At 37.1% G+C, this 18858-nt stretch overlaps 1 protein-coding gene across 2 annotated transcripts in view; it reads left to right on the top strand.

Annotated features, from left to right (window-relative positions):
• PRKN (parkin RBR E3 ubiquitin protein ligase) overlaps positions 1-18858 on the top strand; it is a 678674-nt gene that overhangs the window by 396873 nt on the left and 262943 nt on the right. For both annotated transcript variants that reach the window (XM_052683810.1, XM_052683801.1), the window contains exon 7: positions 11682-11818. In XM_052683810.1, coding sequence (XP_052539770.1) covers positions 11682-11818 — 137 coding nt within the window. The remainder of the gene's footprint in view (positions 1-11681; positions 11819-18858) is intronic.

The following is an 18858-nucleotide window of genomic DNA, read 5'->3' as shown; positions in this document are numbered from 1 at the left end:
TTAGCACAGATGAATCTTTACCAATTTCCCCTGTGTTTCTAGAAACCACAGTCCATAAATACAGAATCCAGAATCAGAATAATAGGAAAAAATGTAATCTAGCATCGGTTTCATGGGAGAATCATCTGGTCCACAGTAACTCAGAATGATCAAGCTGGCCTTAATTTGGCACTGACATGCGAGGGCAGAGAGAGAGAGATGCTGAAGGAAGAATCTTAAGGACAGAGTCCCTAATGTAGTAGGGAATTAATTTTGGAGGAAAAAGTATTGCTGCAGGGAGTGCTCTATATTTATTTAAATGATGGAAGAACTATCTGCTCAAAGCATTTTATCTGTCAAAGGAAGATGCAAGAAAATATCTTTCAAAAGAAAATAACCAAAAATACATGAAATAAACAACTAGCTAGCCTTATTTTTAGATCTCTGTGGGATGCCTCTATGAAATAGAATAGGTAGTTGTTATACTGATACAAGAGGAAAGAAGACTGGAAGTGCATCTGGGGTCGTGCAAACACTGTTCTTCAGGCTTTCTCTCTATATATTTAGTTGTGCAGTTCATGATTATGTATTTTTTTCCTTGTCTGTGTTACGAATAGTTGATGTTAGGAAAATCAGAACATCTCAGCAGAGGTCAGGGATTTTTTTTTTGCTATTGTCAGCTGACATGTCAAGGTGGGTTTTTTTTTGAGCTGTTATGTTCACAGAGTGCAGGACACAGATATTTCTGCACTTCTGTCACTTCATGTTTAACTTTAAAAGGAATATGTGAAGCAGAATTGGAAGATATGTAAGCAGCTGACATGTCATGTGCACTTGGAAATGTGTCCTGAATACTAACAGTGCTGCTTCTAATCCGATAAACTTCATCCCTTCTAACAAGGCTGTCTGTAGTGAGGCCAGCCCTCAAATAAAAGGTCCTTTGCTCAAGTACACTGAAGCACTGTGTAGACACTATTTATAAAGCCTGCACTGCTTCAGTGCGCAGAAGATCATGTATAGCCTGGTGATTAGGAGCAGTAGTAGGCTGCAGAGTTTCTGATGCCATGAGACAAGGAAATGTCATTGTTTTATCACACTTTAATAACACAGACTAGGTTCAAGGGCTGTCCTCTTCCATAGCTCTGTTTAGAAAGAGAAGGCAAACCTGATGAATCACACACGACTGAACAGATCACTTAGACTAGCTAATACAGGAGAGAATGGGAAATAAACTGGTGCGTTTTATAATTAGGAACCCATTTTGATAAGCGTTGGCCTGAACCACCTTCTGGGGATCAGTCATGCTCACAGTGCTTGACAGTTTCTGGACAGTTTCTGTTTAAATTCTTCATACTTGGGTTGCTTAGTGTTGCTGTTTTTCCTAGTAGCTGTCATTTCCAGAGTTGTAATTGCTTTGTTTTCTTTTTCCATTTTCTTTTCCTGTTTGCCAGGGGATTGTGAAGTTGCTGCAAAGGAGGAGTGAGGCAAAGTCAGCTTCAGTAGATGTGCTGCTGAAGGTGTAGCTGCTGGGAAGCTTGACAGAGTTTAGTAGCATAGCATCATAAAAACAGCACTATGTTGCACATTCAGCATTAACTTTGCTGATGAACTTTTCCTCTCTATGAATCTGTATTTTACATCAGGTCAGATGGAGCACAGCATGGAGATTCACTGGCCTTACAGTTCCTAAAACTCTTGAATTACTCCTCCTTACTCTTCATTTTTTTTCCAGTTAGTTAAACTGTAATCTAAACCCTTGCTCATATGCAGCTAGTATTGTATATTGAAGAATCTGTCAAAAGGAAATAAAGGACAGAGAAAAACTTAACTGCCTGTTAAAATTTCAGAATATTTTAAAATTAGTTTTAATCAAGATTGCTGATTACCTGTGTCAATGGGATACAGGTCAAGTTTTTACCTACAACCTATCTGCTATTTTGAGGCCAGGTTAATTCCTTTTACAGACATAGAGAGTGCAACAGAAGAGTGAATATGAATAACCTCAGTGGGAAAGATCTATGTGTGCTGGGAAAGCTGCAGATAAATATAAGAAGTCAAAACTGTTCATTAGTGTTGACAATTATAGCTATTATATCCCCACAGAGTAAACTGCAGACTCTGTTTGCTGCATCCTTTTCTTTGAGAAAATGCTTTGATAAGCACAAAGAAGGGGTAAAGCCAGAAATCTTTGTTTCTTTTCCTATATATCCATCCACATAACTAGGTAAGTGTAAAGGGGGGGGGAGGGGTGGTGAACAAGAAGAGAAAGATGAGCAAAGATGAAGTACTAATGACTGTTCCTGAGGTATATCCTTCCATGGACACTCATTTTCCTTTAGAATCTCGAAATCATTAAGATTGGAAAAGACCTCTAAGATCATCTAGTCCAACTGTCTGCCTACCACCAATATTGCCCACTAAACTGTGTCCTATGTGTTCCCTTTCCTTAAACACTTTCAGGGAGGGTGACTCCACCATCTCCCTAGGCAGCCTGTTCCAATGCCTGACCACTCTTTCAAAGATGAAGTTTTTTTGCAATATCCAACCTGAACCACTCTGATGCAACTTCAGGCCACTTCCTCTAGTCTTACTGCTGTTACTGAGGAGAAGGCACTGATCCCCACCTCACCACAACCTCTTTTCAGGTAGTTGTAGAGAGTGATAAGGTTTTCCTTGAGTCTCCTCTCCTTTAGGCTAAGCAATCCCAGCTCCCTCGGCTGTTCCTCATAAGACTTATACTACATGTCCCTCACCGGTTTCATTGCCCTTCTCTTAATGCACTCCAGGGCCTTGATGTCTTTCCTATAGTGAGAGACCCAAAACTGAACACACTTGAGGTGTGGCCTCAGCAAGGCTTGAGCACAGAGGTATGAATGCTTCCCTGCTCCTGACAGCAACACTATTTTTGATACAAGCCAGGATACTGTTGGCCTTTCGGGTCATCTGGGCACATCGCTGGCTCATGTTCAAGTGGGTGTTGACTAACACCCCCAGATTCTTTTCCCCCATACATCCTTCCAGCCACTCTGCTCCACCACATCTTATTTTCTTTCAGTATGTTTTCTTTTCTGAAGGTCATCCGTCTAGCATCAGAAACAGCTCTTAAAGGATTTTCAGAGATGGTATTCTAAAACAGTGTTGTGAATACCCTTGTCTCCATTCCTGCAGTACTAGTAAATTTAGCAGAGGAATGCATCTCATGCTTGCCAATATTTTATTACCCTTGACTGTTTACTGCGCATCATTTGAGTATCAAGATCTAGAACTGAATTGTCAAATCACAGATGGTTTGGGCTGGAAAGACCTTAAAGATAAGCTAGTTCCAACTCTATACTGTGCTCAAGAGCACCTTTTACTAAATGAGGTTGTTGAGGGTCCCATCCAACCTGGCCTTGAACTCCAGCACAGACTGGTCAATTCCAGCTTCTCTAAGCAACAACCTGTTCCAATGCTTCATAATCCTCTGAATGAAAGGTAGAAGAGGAGAAATGCATCTCTTGAACTCCATGCTTCCTTTGATGTAGTCCAGGATATGCTTGGTTCTGTAGAATGATAAGTCATTATATGGGATTATGTCTAAGTGTTACACAGACTATTGGATCCAATAGACGAATGGGAGAAGCTTATTCCTTAATTTTCAGGCACAAAAACCAGTAGGTTACCCAAGTCTTATTATATGCTGTAATTCCATTAAAAAAAAAAAAAAAAAGATCTAGCCAGCTTCCAAATCAGAATTATGAAATTAATGGAATTGTATTTGAGTTATTTGAAGAAATGCCACAATCCTCAATGGGGTAGGTTTAATCTCTGTAAATCTGCAAACTGTCCATGTATGTTGGCTCAGTTACCAGTGGAGAACTGATACCTTCCAAACTTCTTATAAGTTGCCTAGTTTTTACTGTATTTCTGTGGTTTTTGTTGTTGGTTGTTTTGGTGTGGTTTTTCTTGTGCATGTTTTTTTGTTCTTTATGTTGACTAGTTGAAGTTGACATGTAGGGAAATTATAGATATACAACTCTATTGAAATTCTAATGCAGAGCTGAGAAAATGAGAGAATGATATAAACAAGTCATTCTAACTGCTGGTACCATATTGTGACTGAGATTGCAAACTGTTTTCATCGTATTTTTAACAGAAATTAACTGTTTTGCGCCCTTACAATCTATCAAATCAAAGTGCATTCAGTGAGATTTCCTAGCCGAAGGCTCAGTTTCCTTCCCTCTAAATAGAAGTGCTGATGCAGGTAACTGCACCTTGATGCTTATGCAAAAATATTTGCCTTGAGGAGGAAATGGTGAAATATCTGTAAATTATAATGACAGTAAGGAGTTGAAGAAAATAACTTTCTATGAAGGAATCACTTCATTATAGCAATAACTTCAGGGTGTTTTTGTTTATAAGATAATAATCATGTCTTTGGTTGAGACTGAAGGCTCATTTAATGGGAAGCACCCTCAAGTTACTGTTTAGATGAACATTTAAATTGAATATTCATATTTGAAAAGAAAGATGAGAAAAAGCATAAAACATTATGTTGAGGTGGTGAAAGACAATTCTCTAGGAGCAAATGCACTTAATTTAGATCCATCTCCTGCTTCCTTTCTCCCTTCTCTACCTTACTTTGCTTTCCAGTTGTCTTCTATACATGCTAATGGGGTATAGAGTCAGAGCCAGCACACCACGGTTTATTTTCAAAGTTAACTGAAAAGGAATAACTGAAGGATTCACAGTAGGCACATGCTGTATGCAACAGACTTATTCACTCTTGGAGTCACAGGGAATTAAAATGATTATGTGTGTGACAGCATATTTTTTTTTTCCTCCTGTGTCTTTCCAGGGATTTCAGCATCCACAAGATGAGAAAATGTGGTTGCAATTCTGTCTTGTTTTGCCTTTTGGGAAAGTTTAATTCTATCTGATGTGTTTACAGAAAACATAATCTTCAAAGGTCATCTCCAAAGGTTTGTTTTGGAAAATAAAGTTATAGGTCTTCAAATAAGAAAACAGAATAATTCAATAAATTCTGGTGCTTAGAGTAGAGATCCAGAATAAACCTCTGCCAAAATTCTGTAGTATTAAACTCTTCACAAATTGCTGTTTCCTACTGGAGGCAGTACATACTAACTCTTGAAATATACCCAGAAACTTTTAAAGACGTTGGTGTTTTGCAAGCCTAAAGCTGTGCCAGGCCCCCTTCTAAAAATTTAACATCACCGAAAATTGCCTTCCAGTGGCATAAGAGAAGTTGTTGACATTGTTTGTTGTACAGATATAGATAAAGAAGCTAAAACTAAATTAATTTAAATCACTGGAAGAAATCAATGGAATTCTCAAAAACTAGGCAGAGAAATAAGAGAGCATTAGTTAATTTATTCAACTTTAATCGGTGAAGGATTTTGTGGTGTTACTTGTGCAGACAGAGTTAAACCTTCTTCCTCTTATTGTGATATCCCAACCTCAAACCCTGTGTTTATTTCTTTGATTGCTTATTCTTCTGAAAACCAAACTAGGCTGATTTCTGACCGTGTCTCTAGTTTGTCAGAGCTGGATATTTCAAGTCACAAAGTTGAAAAAGTGTGAAAGGGAGTCTGAGAAAAAGGGAGTGTGTACTGGCATGGATTGCCTGTTGTTCTGCCTATGCTGCTGGGAGCTGAGGGCTGCCTCTGGGTTGAGGGGAAGTCTGCTGTGAGCCAGCTGAAATCCAGGGAGGGTATGTGCAGCATTTGCCTCCCTTTGACAGCTAGTGGTGAGTCTACATAGTGTGTAGGAGGTCAGTGGTGCAAAAGTGATTGTGGCAGAATCAGTTCAGTCAGTTCAAACAGCAGACCTTTTGAGTTAATGTTTACTGATTTTTACTTCTCTGCCATTCCTAATGTGTTCTTTTGGTTGTTTTTTTTTTTTGTTTGTTTTTGTTTTGTTTTTTTCTGTTTTTCTACTGAGTGCAATTGCATACCTGTGTACTACTGATCTCCTTTCAAAGCATGACTGATTTTCCACTGTGCACAGAGTGCTATAGACAACTAGTCTGACAGATTACAGGAAAAGTTTCTTCTCCATCCTAATCATTCTGTTCATTTATACCGTACGACTCAGCTGTTAGTGGCTTGTATACTTGTATCTCAACACAGAGTTCAGACAGGGGTGTCTGAGCAAATGTAGTTCCATCACAGGCCACCAACATACGAATGTAACCGCATGTAATAGTTCCCTTGCCTGTCCATTATGGGGTGGATGCTGTTCCCAGCCACAGCAGTTACAGATTTTGCAGGCATCAACGTGTATCACATCCACAGCATGAGAAGAATTACGACAACAGGTTAACAGGAGCTCTGCTGAAAGGAGCACTTGCCATCATGCGCTCCAATTTGTAGAGAGCCTGTCCTCTCTTGTGTTCTAGTTTATTGCTATCAGTCTGTTCCTGTGTTCAGACTTTTCAGCTGCTTTCCAACAGAAATGAGCAACATGAAAGTACGTTTTGCAGAAAGATATATACCATAAGAAAAGAGACAGTAGGTCAGATTTTTTCTGCCAGTGCCCCCTTACAGTTAAATGCTGTGGATCAGAATACATTTTTATAAAGCACAGCCAGAAAATCTGAGCACGTGCAGTGATGTCTCACGCTGTTCGTAACCTACACTGTATGACCTCTGTGTTGTGGCGAGCTATCGAAGACACAAAACCAGTATGTAACCAGTATGTTTTTGCTGTTTTAATGGATTTAATATATATATATATAGAAAATACTATTCTTATATGTACTGTTTTATTTAATAGACATAGTCTATATTTAAAAAAAAAAAACACCATTTTTTCATCGATGAGGAAAGGAAAAGCAGGACTGTATTTTAGTGGTTCTAAGAAATCTATGGAAGATGGGTTTTTCTCTGCAGTGCTCTTTATTATTGTCTCTTTTCTCTTATAAGATCTTGATACCTGTTTCAAATGCCTTGCACTTGTCAAAATATTTAGGGGTTGCATTGTTACTTGCAAGTTTGGTCTTCAGTTGCCGTGTCACTTCTTCTATTCATGTATAATAGCATATTTCTCATTAAAAGGCAGGACTAGTTGCTGTTCTTTCTGCCAAACCAACTCAGTTTTAAAACAGAAATCACTGCACTAATTTTCTATTTTCCTGTATTCATACTTCTATATAAATAGTAGCGTGTTTCTAATGGGATTTAATGATCTACTCTAACTGGAAGTGCTTGAAAGTATTTTTCATAGTGGGAAAACCACACACAAAAAGCATGATAAACAGGAAGCGATTCTTTCAATAGTTTTGAATAGGACCGTGAACTGTGTGCAATAGAAGGGAAAACCAGATGTGCTACTAGCTTTGTATGATTTGGAGAACTGTGCCCTTTCTACACATGTGATGGATGAATGAAGCAGCTTATTTAGGCATTGTAATTTTGTTCTGTTGAGTGCTACTCAAGGGTAGTATTTGTGTTTAATTATTTTGATTGTTTATGGAGTATGAGAGTGCCTGTAGTGTCTATGTAGTTTAAGTTTGCATTTCCCATATTTCCCCTTTTTACACATTTTATTCAGTGATTAATTTTATTTTATTTTATTTTATTTTTCAAATGGTGCTTATTGATCTGACCTGTAAGTTAACAAAGATTCATTTTGGAATAGCACAGAGATCCATTTATAAATGAGAATGGTACTTATATAGAAAGCTTTTTGAAGTACAGGAAGATTGCCAGCACAGAAAAATGTATTAGAAATGCGCGAGTATGTTATGATAAATATAGCACTCAGAGGTGGGGTTAAAGCCTGAGATATAACAGTGTGCATTCAGATTTATTTACTGCACGGAAATGAATCCTATTTTTGTTTCACTCACTGTACTCCCACCAAGGCAGCCTTATAGACATCTCTAAGGTTTTTTATTATTATTTGGTTAAGATTTTGAGATTGAGGTGAGAAAAATCCAGCTGTCACCTAGAAATGACCTCAAGGGGGTTTCACAGATTTGTCCAAAATGCATTTCACAGATTTATACAGACTGAAATATATTCCTCACTTCAGAGTGCTTCAAACCACAGCTACTCATATTTTCTAAAAAATAATAGACTGATGTATGTGGTACACTGTTTAACCTTCACCCAGCCACGCTTTTTTCAAAATCTGAAGGATGAAGACCAAGTGAGGGACAGATGCCTACCAGGTTGTTCTTAAATAGGCATTGAAAGATGCATCAATTTATGCACTGCTATACCTGCAAGCCATTCCTGATGGTAAGTAGTCCCTCATGTTTGTAGTCACCAGACTCATGCTCAGTACATTAACAACAGCTGTGAGATTTTGGGATATACCAGTGCAATTGATTTCCCAGTGGGATTCTTATCTAAACAAGATCAAGTCTTCATATCTTTATTTAGCCAGAGCACTGTTGTAGTGTATCTGAGAATTATCTGTGCCTTGCTGCTTCTCACTTAGAGGAAGGAGGAAAGAGTGTACAGACCAGACAGGACTTCTGACTGTGCCGTAGTTGTACCACAGTTATGTGACAGTAATAGCAAGAAGCAGAAACAGTTAGGTTCTCTCCTCTTTTTGATTTAAGTAAATTCATGCTGATAAAATTCTAATGAAAAGGTATCAGAGCACAGAGGAGTGAGTGACATATTATGGAGGATTTCTGTGATTCATTGTAATGGTGGATTTTCAATTTTTAAAAGTGGTTACTTTCCTAATTGGTGAACAAAAAGGGCCAATTTATCCCTTGCTGTGAGAAGCATTTTTCTTTTATATTACTCTCTAATAATATACGATATTAACTCTCATTTAGCCCAACACATTATGTAAATGGAAGCTATGAAACATGTTTTAAAACTTACATCAGAGTTACATTACTAGACTGTTATGTTAGATTGAACAAGAGCTCTTGTTGCACTGTATGGCAAATTTTTTTACTTTTACCATATTCCTTTCTAAGACAAACTGCGTTTAGTTCAAGTAAGGCTTCTATTAATAACTTTTGAGGCTATTCTAAGTGAGTATTTACTAGCTTTGCTCAGGTATTATGAATATAATCTCTACACTTAGAAGTTTTGAGATCAGTAAATACTATATCTGTTTTAAACTAGACTTGCTTTCTCTTGGTACAAAATCTTCAAATGTTGTAGTGCAGTGACTCTTCTAATGCCAAACTAATTTGGATAAATCTACACAGCATGCAGATTTCTGAAAGTCTCATGACACAGATACCAAAAGCTGCAAAATTAACAGTCTTAGTTGTGCAAGCCAAGTTTTATGTTTCAGGATACGTGTAGCACTCAGACTTGTATATAATTTCTATGCATTGCTTGTAAATCTGGCAGTGTTAAAAGATAGCACATTTAAACATTGGAGTTCTCCCTTAGGAGCTGAGCTCCTTGTGGAGAGTATTATTTGATTTCAAACAATTGCAATTCATTAAGAAGCAAAATTGATATCACAAATTAATTATGTTAATTATGTTAGTAACTGATGGTAGTGGCTTATTTGCATAATGGAGTCCTATTAGTCTTGGTTTCCTACAAGTTTAGGTGAAAATATAAAAAACACCAGGTTCATTCTGGCTTTTAATGATAACTGTTGGTGAATTGCTCCTCACAAGAAAATTGTTGTCTTCTGTCCTAAAAGAAAGGTCAGAGAGTAGCAACGTTAGATCCAGGGAGCTTCACATAAGTCTAAACAGATACTGCGTAATAAAACTGAGAAATGAACCCTGAAAAAGAAAGAGCGTATTTACAGCTGTAGGCAACTTGGACTGGTTCTGGAAGAAAGCTCTGAGGTGTTTTTCTTAAGATTACATTGACTGGTGAGCATGGGGACTTTTGCACGGTAAGGACATGATAACTGCTCCTCCAGTTCTCTCTTTAATGATTTTGGGACCATTCAGAGCTAAAATTATACAGATCAGCTTCTCATTTTGCCTTACAGCTGTCTTTTTAAAATTGTTATTTGTTACATTCAGAACAGCAAGTGGGCAACTAATAAGGATTAGTGATGGGTAGGTTTTATTTAATTCCACTTCTAAGCTGCTTTATTCAACAAAATCCTTAGAACACAGGTTATATTTTTAGATACACCAGCACACACTGCCATGAATTCTATACTCTAAAGCATGGATGAATAAATGTTTATATACAGTATCTAAAATTATTATTGATTATGCTTTCCTGTTGTATTCCCACATTGAGGGCTTGATTGTTTCCTGTTTCAATGGGTTTCCAAAGCATCATATAGCAGGATTTACAGAAGTTATACTAGTACTGTTAACTCTTATGATTTTATCGTAAGTTCTGCTGTATTGATGCATTTTAATGACTTCCTCATGGAGTAAAGTGAATATGTGAGAAATCCTCACTCATTTCTGAGCAAACTCTGTAACATTTAACCTATTTTTATTCATTTTTGCCCACAGGCAAATAAAAGTAGTATAATATTTCATCATTTATGTGGGGATCTCACTGTACTTTTCATCTTAATGCATCTCTTATTCTGTTTTTTGATCATTGATGCTTGGGGTTGATAATATTTCTCAAGGAAGAGATAAGCAGTATTGTACAATACTTACAGAACATATGACTTCATCAGAGGGGTCATAGTCATTACTTTGGGATTGACAGTTAAAGTGTGTCTATCAGAAGTTAATTGAGCTTAACTTATAGCAAACTGTGCCTGCAGTGGTGAAGCATTTCATGTGCATGTGATATTACTATCTTCTCTTTTTTTTTTTTTTCCACCTTCTGTGGAAGTGGTTCTGAAAAAAATTTTTAGAGAGCTGGTGCCCCTCCTTGCTGTGGCCACTGCTGGGGTGTCGTAGCATGCACTCAAGCTCACAAGTTAAACTGTTTGTCCTCACTATTCCCATGTGTTCGTCCTCTGCAGTCCCACAAGCAGTATCTTGTCAAGCTTGAGATATGCATATTTAGGTATCTCTGCGTAGGTGTCTGCATGTGTAGTGGGTATTGGAGCTCCTATCATTGTCAGTGGATTTTTCATCCATACGGACCATGTGGCCCAGCAGTTGATTCAGCTTACCAGCTTACTTACAGCTGAAGACAGCTGAAGACTGACTCCAGGCATCACTGAGTATGTTCATTATAGTGGGAATTTCTTACTTAGCCTGCAGATAGTTGCTTGTAGATGGCACTGAAGTTTGAAAATGTTGTTCCCAGTTGAATAAAATCTCCAGAAGCTGAATGATTTTGCTTATTCTTGCTGCAGGAATTATCTCCCTGTAGAGTTCTAGTCTCTGATTTGAGAGACTGAAGAGGCATCGTGGTTATCATGAAGTTCTTTATGCTTTCCTTAGTGGTCACATTTCTCTTGTAACAATTTCTATTTAATTTTACCTTCCAAAGTTAGACATTTTACCATATGTGATCTTACCTCACCTCATACAAAGGTTTTCTGTTTCTAAGGCACTTTCCTTGTTTCAGATTCCAGGTTTTGGTGAAGCTGCAAGTTTCTATAAAAATGTCTCCTGTACTATATACCTCCTTCATGTTAGAAGCAGTCTCTTTATAAAAATGTTGTAATGTGCCAAGCTAAATTCTGGATTTATGTCCTTGTTTGTCTTGTGTACCGCTACTGAAAAATTATTTTATATGTTAGAAATTTATTATGAAGCTTTTTGTGGATTTTGATCCATGTTATTTATATTTTAGAGTACTTGTTTATCATTTTTATTGTTCTGTTTTTAACAGGAGTCCTGTGCTTGTGTTCCAGTGCATGCATCGCCATGTCATTTGCCTAGATTGTTTCCATTTGTACTGTGTGACAATGTTGAATGATCGTCAGTTCATCTATGACCCAGATCTTGGTTACTCCCTCCCATGTGTAGGTAAGTTACAGTGGATTTTCTTTTTTTTTTTTTTTTTTTTAAGTAGTTTTTATTTCATGTTTTATTTCATATGATTTTGAGTATACCTACAGAAATTATATTGTTTAGGAGTTGTTTCATGTCATGGAGAAAGTATTTGAATATTGAAGTGGTTCTTGCTGGGCACATGAACTGGAGGATTAAATGGATTTTGTGTGTGTGTGTGTCAGTATTTTATAACCATGAAGTGCTAATTGAGGTTCAGCATTATTCTTCTAGTTAAAAATTAAAAAAAAAAATCCTTGACCTCCACATTTCCACTTTTGAATGAAATAAGTTGTTAAGTTTCTTTGCCTGTCTTCAGGAGCTGATAAAAAAAAGGACTGCAGTAGGAATTTTAAGTAGCCTTCCTGTTGGTGAAGTCATTGCTGCTAATTGTTGCTGCACTGAATGAAATGTAGATCACCCTGAGAAAGTGGTAGGTTTTCTGTTTTACCTGCATAGGAAACAAAAGTTGACATAAGTAGGAGATAAAGGCACTAAGTCTGGAAAATGTTTGGCTAATTGATTCCATTACACTGACTTGTGAACTTAAAAGTTCTCAAAAAATTTGCTTTTAAGAATACTTTTTTTTCATGTTGCTGTATCTGCATATGTGCATATTTATTTGAAGTGCTGTGTAGCGGTATGAGAATCATTTTCCACTAATAAAGCTGGCTTTTCAGCTTTATTATTATTATTTCCACTAATAGAAACTGGCTTTACCTGGTTGCTTGAACAGTTGACAAGAGAGAGTCAAACTACTACTTCAAAGAAAAATGGTCAGCATTTCTGAAAAGTAGTGTTTGCTCACAGACGAGACATGCCTTAAGGACATTGGCAGTGTAGTAATAAGAACCATTAAAATTATTTGTTATTAATTACTTTGGATGCAGTCTTGCGGTGAGCATTGAATCACATTTCACTAGAATTACTTTTACATGCTGTTCACCTGACTTGTCTCACTGTACTTCTCTCCTCCCTCATATGCTCCTTGCTCTGCTACTGTAATTACATATAAAATTATTAGTGTCGTATAAAGAAGAACAAGAGAACTTAGCATTCTTTCCTTTACCATTACTGTAGTATTGTGTAGTTAGTCTGTACTCTTAATCTCTTGTGCCTGCTTCTCCAAAACTTAGTTTTCTACACGAATTAACCATCTACCTCATGGCTTTAGTTGAATTGAATCCATCCTTTTTCCCCCATAACTCATCAGTTCTCTGTTCTTTAGTTCTCCTTAGATTAATCTCTCAATTGTGCAGCCCACAACCCATCTTTTTCCTCTCCTGTAGGCTTCTTGGCAACCACAGATAGTGCCATTTCCTTCAGTTTGCATTTGCACCTGTTACTTTAAATTAATGATCCTTCCCACCTCTTCTGTCCATAATCCATTTTTTTTAGTCATACTGCATAATAATTATAATAGGAATTTTGCATGTATCATTCAACTCCAGTCGTTCAATTTGATTGTTTCGTCTGTCATTTTTCTTAGAGTGAAGACAAATTAGCAGAGATTTTTACCTTTTCTGCACCTTACCTGTATTGAAATTGGGAACTATGGGAAATGAGCAGTGGAGACAAAGTATGAGTTGAGTGGAGAATGCAAAAAGAAAGATGAAATGCTCAGAGATGTCATTTCAGTATTAGTGGGATGAAGAAGGCATGGAAATGGACTATGAAAGGGAGACCCTAAAGAATGTACAGACTACTTCTGTTTGAGTGAGATAGGGCTCAGCTGTATATCTAGTCTCACATTTCTTATGCTTTGTATTTAAACAGCTGAAAATGAGAATACTGAAGTACTGCTAATCTTCGTGTTTCTGAACTTCTCAAGTCAAAATGCTGTTTTCCAAATACAATAAAGTAGTAGTACTAGTTCTAGTAGTAGCAGCTGTGATAGTAGGAACAGGAACAACAGAAATGCCATACGTTTTGTCTCTTTTCACATCTATAAAAATGTTTCTTTGAAAACTGCCTGCTCATGTATTTTGACCCTGCCCTGGGTCAATCAAGTGCATATCTTAGACGCCCCTGAGTGCAGCACAGTATGAAAATTGAGTCATATCAATTGTGATACTGAAGGAAAAGCAGTGTAGTTGTGTCAGTACAGCATGTTGGACAACATTTTTGACATTGCTGATAGGCTGATGTGGACTGACAAAGCAAATGCTACTTCATGACCCTTCCTAGTGTTTCTGCATAGTGTTTTTGATGCTGTCCAGGTGTGCCTCCTTGCTCTGAGTCAGCCTGATGATCTGTAAGAAGTACTGGTGTTATATTGTGCTGACATGCTTTGTGTTGCAAAGGTTCTCAGTGACAATCTCTGAGCATTCCACAGTTTCAAATTATACATCATCTAAGCCAAATATTCATTGTTACCTCTGTCAGTTCTCTTCGATGCATTATCAATTCTATATTTAACAAAAACATTTCTAAGCATTATCTTTCCGACTGCACGGCAGGCTGAAGAGTTTGATTGGTGCTGTTATAACTCTACTGCTGTGTTTCTGCAGCCACCTTTAAACTGACTTTCTGGTATGCGAGATACTTAGTTGTTTCTAGTATTAGGTGGTAGTTGAGTTAAGAACTGATGACTAAGTTACCTTTTGTCATTCAAGAAAAACATAAGGCTGAGCTGTATCACACCTGTGAAGAACAATTCCCTGTTTAGCAATCCTTTTGCTCTTAACTGTTCGGTATAAAGAAGTTTAGCCTCCTCCATAGCTCTGCATTCAGCAGCTTTTATCAGCAGTGAATTCAATTAAAAAACATTCAGTACAGTATCCTGTGATTTTTCTTTTCTACTTACTGTAGCACTCATACTGAATAGTAGAAGATTCATTTTTGCAATCTAGAGTTCACAATCTTCATTTTTGCAACTGCAATTTGCAGTTTATATTTACACATGAGGAAAATAAAGCAGTGTTTGACACAGCTTATTCTAATTACCTCAGTGAAGCCTAAAATTCATTCTTCTAGACAGGAATGAATACCATGGGGCATGCCAAGAAATGACTTATTTCTAGTAGTAGCAGTGTTGATTTAATACGTGTTACTTCTAACAGTGCTTGAAACAAAAAATATATTTTATCTGAGCTTTATTGGAAGGTTAGATGTTGATTTGAGCCTGCATATAAACACGAAACAAAGTCGTACTTACTATAGCCAAGTTTGTGTTGCAGTAGGTGACCAGGTTGCACAGATGGATCAAAAGCTCTGTCTCTATTAATTTGTGTATTTTATATATTACAAACTAGTGGTGGAGTGGTACTTATAGTGTCTTGAATAGGAAATAATGGTACTTTAAATTTATGCTTTGTAAAAATGATTTCATGTAAGAATTGATTTGTTTTAAATCTAGCCCATTTCTGCAAGGCATATAGAACTGTAGAGGAGGTTTTGTAATTAAGTCTAAATCTTTTGCACTTCCAATTAGTTGTGTGTATTCTAGTATTTTTGAAATAGAGAGATAACATAATGAACATAGCCTACAGTTTCCATTAACATTTGACTCACTGTTTTGATTTTTATCAAAGGAATGTATTATCAAAGTGAGATTTTTATATCTTCTGTTGGATCAATCTGGAGTCAAAAATGCTGCACGCACAACAGAATAAAAATAAATAGCAGCAACTATAGTGGAGGGTCACTGTGACAGACAAGATCAGTGTTATGACGTGTATGGTAACTTGAACTGGTAAGGATCTAGGGAATTCAGATAAATACTGCTTCTCAAGTAGGTTTAGTATCTTGCTTCCTGTCACATATAAGCCAGAAGGTGCATTTTGGCATTGTGTTCATTTATTTTGTCTGATTGCACCCTTCCTTTTATTTGTTTTCTCTTATTCAGCTTAATTAAGCAGACGGTAGTATGTGTTCAAAAGAAGGCTATCTCATCTGATGAGCTATGATTTATCAAACTTGATAATGCCATAGTTGTATGTCATTCCTGTACAAAACGTGTCATTGCTGAGACTTTTGGGAAGAACAAAATTAATTCCTTAGTGCTTAGCTGCTAATCTAGTGCCAGGCAGCACTCCTCCAGCTGAGAACAGCCAGCATGGAGGGTTGCAGCTCTGAGCACAGTAGCTCTGGTGCATTGATAGGATTAGCTGCTCAGAAAATTGTAGCAGCAACCCCATGGTTCAAGCTCAATGTATCTGCTCAGAGAAAGGACTTAGGGATACGAGCTGGCTGTGTTTCATTGGTCATTAAAATAAAAAAAGTAAACGTTATAGATAATACTCTCTCTGCCCTTGTTAAGTGGCAACAGAAATCTATCCCATCTCTCTGTGTGGTGTCTTGTATTAATGAGGCTTCATGCATAGAAATTTCCATGAGTGGTGACCTCCAAGTATCTTTGAAATAATTAATAAGGTGCTTAGAGGGACAGATTTGCATATGCATGGAAGATCATTTGTGGTTATTTAGTTACTGTGCAGGGCAAAGAGTCTCATAGCATTACCTCAAAGCAGGAATTGTATACAAGCATACAGTGTGTCACCATATTTAAACATATAATTCTTATGATCACCATTTCAATTTTAAAATAGCATTACGGCATTATGGGTCTTGGTCCTCACAGATCTTTGGCAGAAGAAAAGTTGGTGAGGCCAAGGAAAGGCAAGGCTTAACACTGCTGTAGGCACTTTGCAAAAATATCTCCCTTTATTTCTTATGAGCAATCATATGCATGATGTATTTTAAATGAATCTGGATAAAAGATTCAGATCTCTAGATGCCTGTAAAACGCTGTTGTATCTGGAAGAAATCTTGTTTTACCACATATATATAAATATATAAATGAAATTGCTATCTGCTAATAAAAATGACTAAAGCTTTAAAGTATAACAAACTACTTAAGGAGCCATATTCCACTGAAATACAGTTGCTGGCAAATGTTTAAGGAGACATGTCTTAGGATTACATTTTTTATCTCCATTGAATTCTATTTGTATAGTAATAGGATGTTTTTATTCCTGTGGAGGATGTCAAAGCAGTGGTGTATCTCTAGATCATATTTTAAAACCCTAGCAACCAAAATGAACAGGCAAGAATAAACAGGTAGCCTAAACAAAATTTGCAAGTAAAAGGAAAGAGGGTAACTCGTTTTGATTTGATCACTCCAATAGTGTTTGAGTCTTTTTTTGTCAATAACAAAATCTCTAATGTGTTTAGGAAGTTTTATGTATGCGTGGGGTTTTAAAGCGAAGGTCAGTGGTCTCTGAGAAGAGCCTTCTCAAGGATGTGCTGAGGAAGCAGACAGTGGGGCCTGAAAGAGTGCAGCAGTTAGTGCAAGAATCAAGGTGTACCTGGTATGGAGGCCTCAATATGTGAATCACTTCTGAAATATCTGTTCTCCAGTAACCCTGCTTAAAAGTATTTAAAGCAATGTAGGAAATGACAATTTATTATTATTACTATAGGAATAAAATACAAAGGATTGAAAGCAGACACATTTGCAGCTCTTGGAAATTCTTAAAACTGCTCCTTAAATTTAATTAAATCCCTTACAGCTTTGTAATTTCTTGTTTGTGTGAAATATCTGAGCATACAGAAGCAGATGTAGGAGACCAGAGAAATGTATTTTTGGTTGTTTTTTTTTTACTGTACATCTTGGGAGAGGTTTTCTTTCACTCCTAGAAATTAATAAACTAGCAGTTTTCAGTGCATTTGTGTAACAGCTCTAATTGTGTTTTTCCAGCACTGTTCATGACAAGGAAAGTGCAGATATGCAATTGTGTGCTGTGTTTGTGCTCTTAAGGGGTTACCCAAGCATGTCCTTTGGCAGGACATTTGGCAATAACTGACCTAGTTGGTTTTTTAACCTATTTTCTGGATGCTTTCTGTCATTAATTTCCCATGGATTTGGCTGAGCTCCACTTTCTAGTCTAAGGAGGGTATGCATGCCCACTGTCCTCTTTGCATCCTCCTAAGGGGAAAGTTGCTTATTCCTTCTGTAGGGGAATAATTCTGAAGGTGAAAGGGAATCATCATAGAGGGGCTTTTTACAGAAGTGACATTGTCTGGAAGTGATGTGCTGTTGCTTTAATCTAAGACAAATTCCTGAAATGACTCCATTGTACTTTTACAGAGAGGTTTCCCTTCTTCCGTTGGTATAATTTCAGTCACGTTATTGTTTGTGTTATGATAGTTTGAACATACTCCGTTGACTTAAATGTTAGTCATATTTCTTAGTAAGAGGCAATGTCTGTCCCTTTGGGCTTACCACCTGTGTGACAAAAGGAGAAGAGAAGCAAGGGTGATGCAGCAGCTACAAAGTACACAAGAGATCATTTACTGAGTTTAAATTGGAACTGTGAGTTTTGTTACAGTGGTTTTCCTAGGAATGTATCACTTTTCTTTCACCTCTAGTATGTAAATTCCTCTCATTTCCTTTCTTTTAAGCCTCTCCAAACTCTTTCTTGAAGATGTTAGAATGAGAAATGATTTTTTTTCTCTAACGTTATGCACAGAAAAAATGGCATAGATCTGTGCAGTACCCTGGTGGAAAGAGCCTTGCAAAGATAAGATCATTCACCTCTGTGTATTATTGTATTATTTCTTAAAATTGCCAAAGTTTACAGGATGATACAGCTAGATTGCTTTCTACCCAGGTCTAGTGGGTAGAACTAACCTAGCCATATTCCAGTGCAAAGTTAGTTAGAGAAGGGAATAAAGAACTGTGGATAAACCAGATTTTTATTCTCAGATGGTAATTGAATTTGCAGTGGCTTCCTGAAGATCTTTTAATGGTCATCTGCATTAGCCTTTGCCATGAGCATAAAAAGCCATGAACCTATAGTGTACCAAGCACTTTTTGGTGATTCTTTACTAGCAGAAGCATGAGAGCTACTATGTCTTTTGAGCTCAGAAAGTCACAGCAGCTCCTTCATTTTTATTTTCAGTACTGACTGAAGTTCAAGCAGCAATATTTGAGGTTTGTCCCCTTAAGTATTTGCCATGTTTCCATAGCTGCAGATTGCCAGCTCTGTATCAAAACAGTCTCAAAATTTTTA

The sequence above is a fragment of the Tympanuchus pallidicinctus genome, unplaced genomic scaffold (assembly GCF_026119805.1).
Source record: "Tympanuchus pallidicinctus isolate F22 unplaced genomic scaffold, pur_lepc_1.0 scaffold1, whole genome shotgun sequence".
In the NCBI taxonomy this organism is placed as follows: domain Eukaryota; kingdom Metazoa; phylum Chordata; class Aves; order Galliformes; family Phasianidae; genus Tympanuchus; species Tympanuchus pallidicinctus.
Note: the sequence above shows the minus strand (reverse complement) of the source record. Positions and strands in the feature narration are given on the sequence as shown.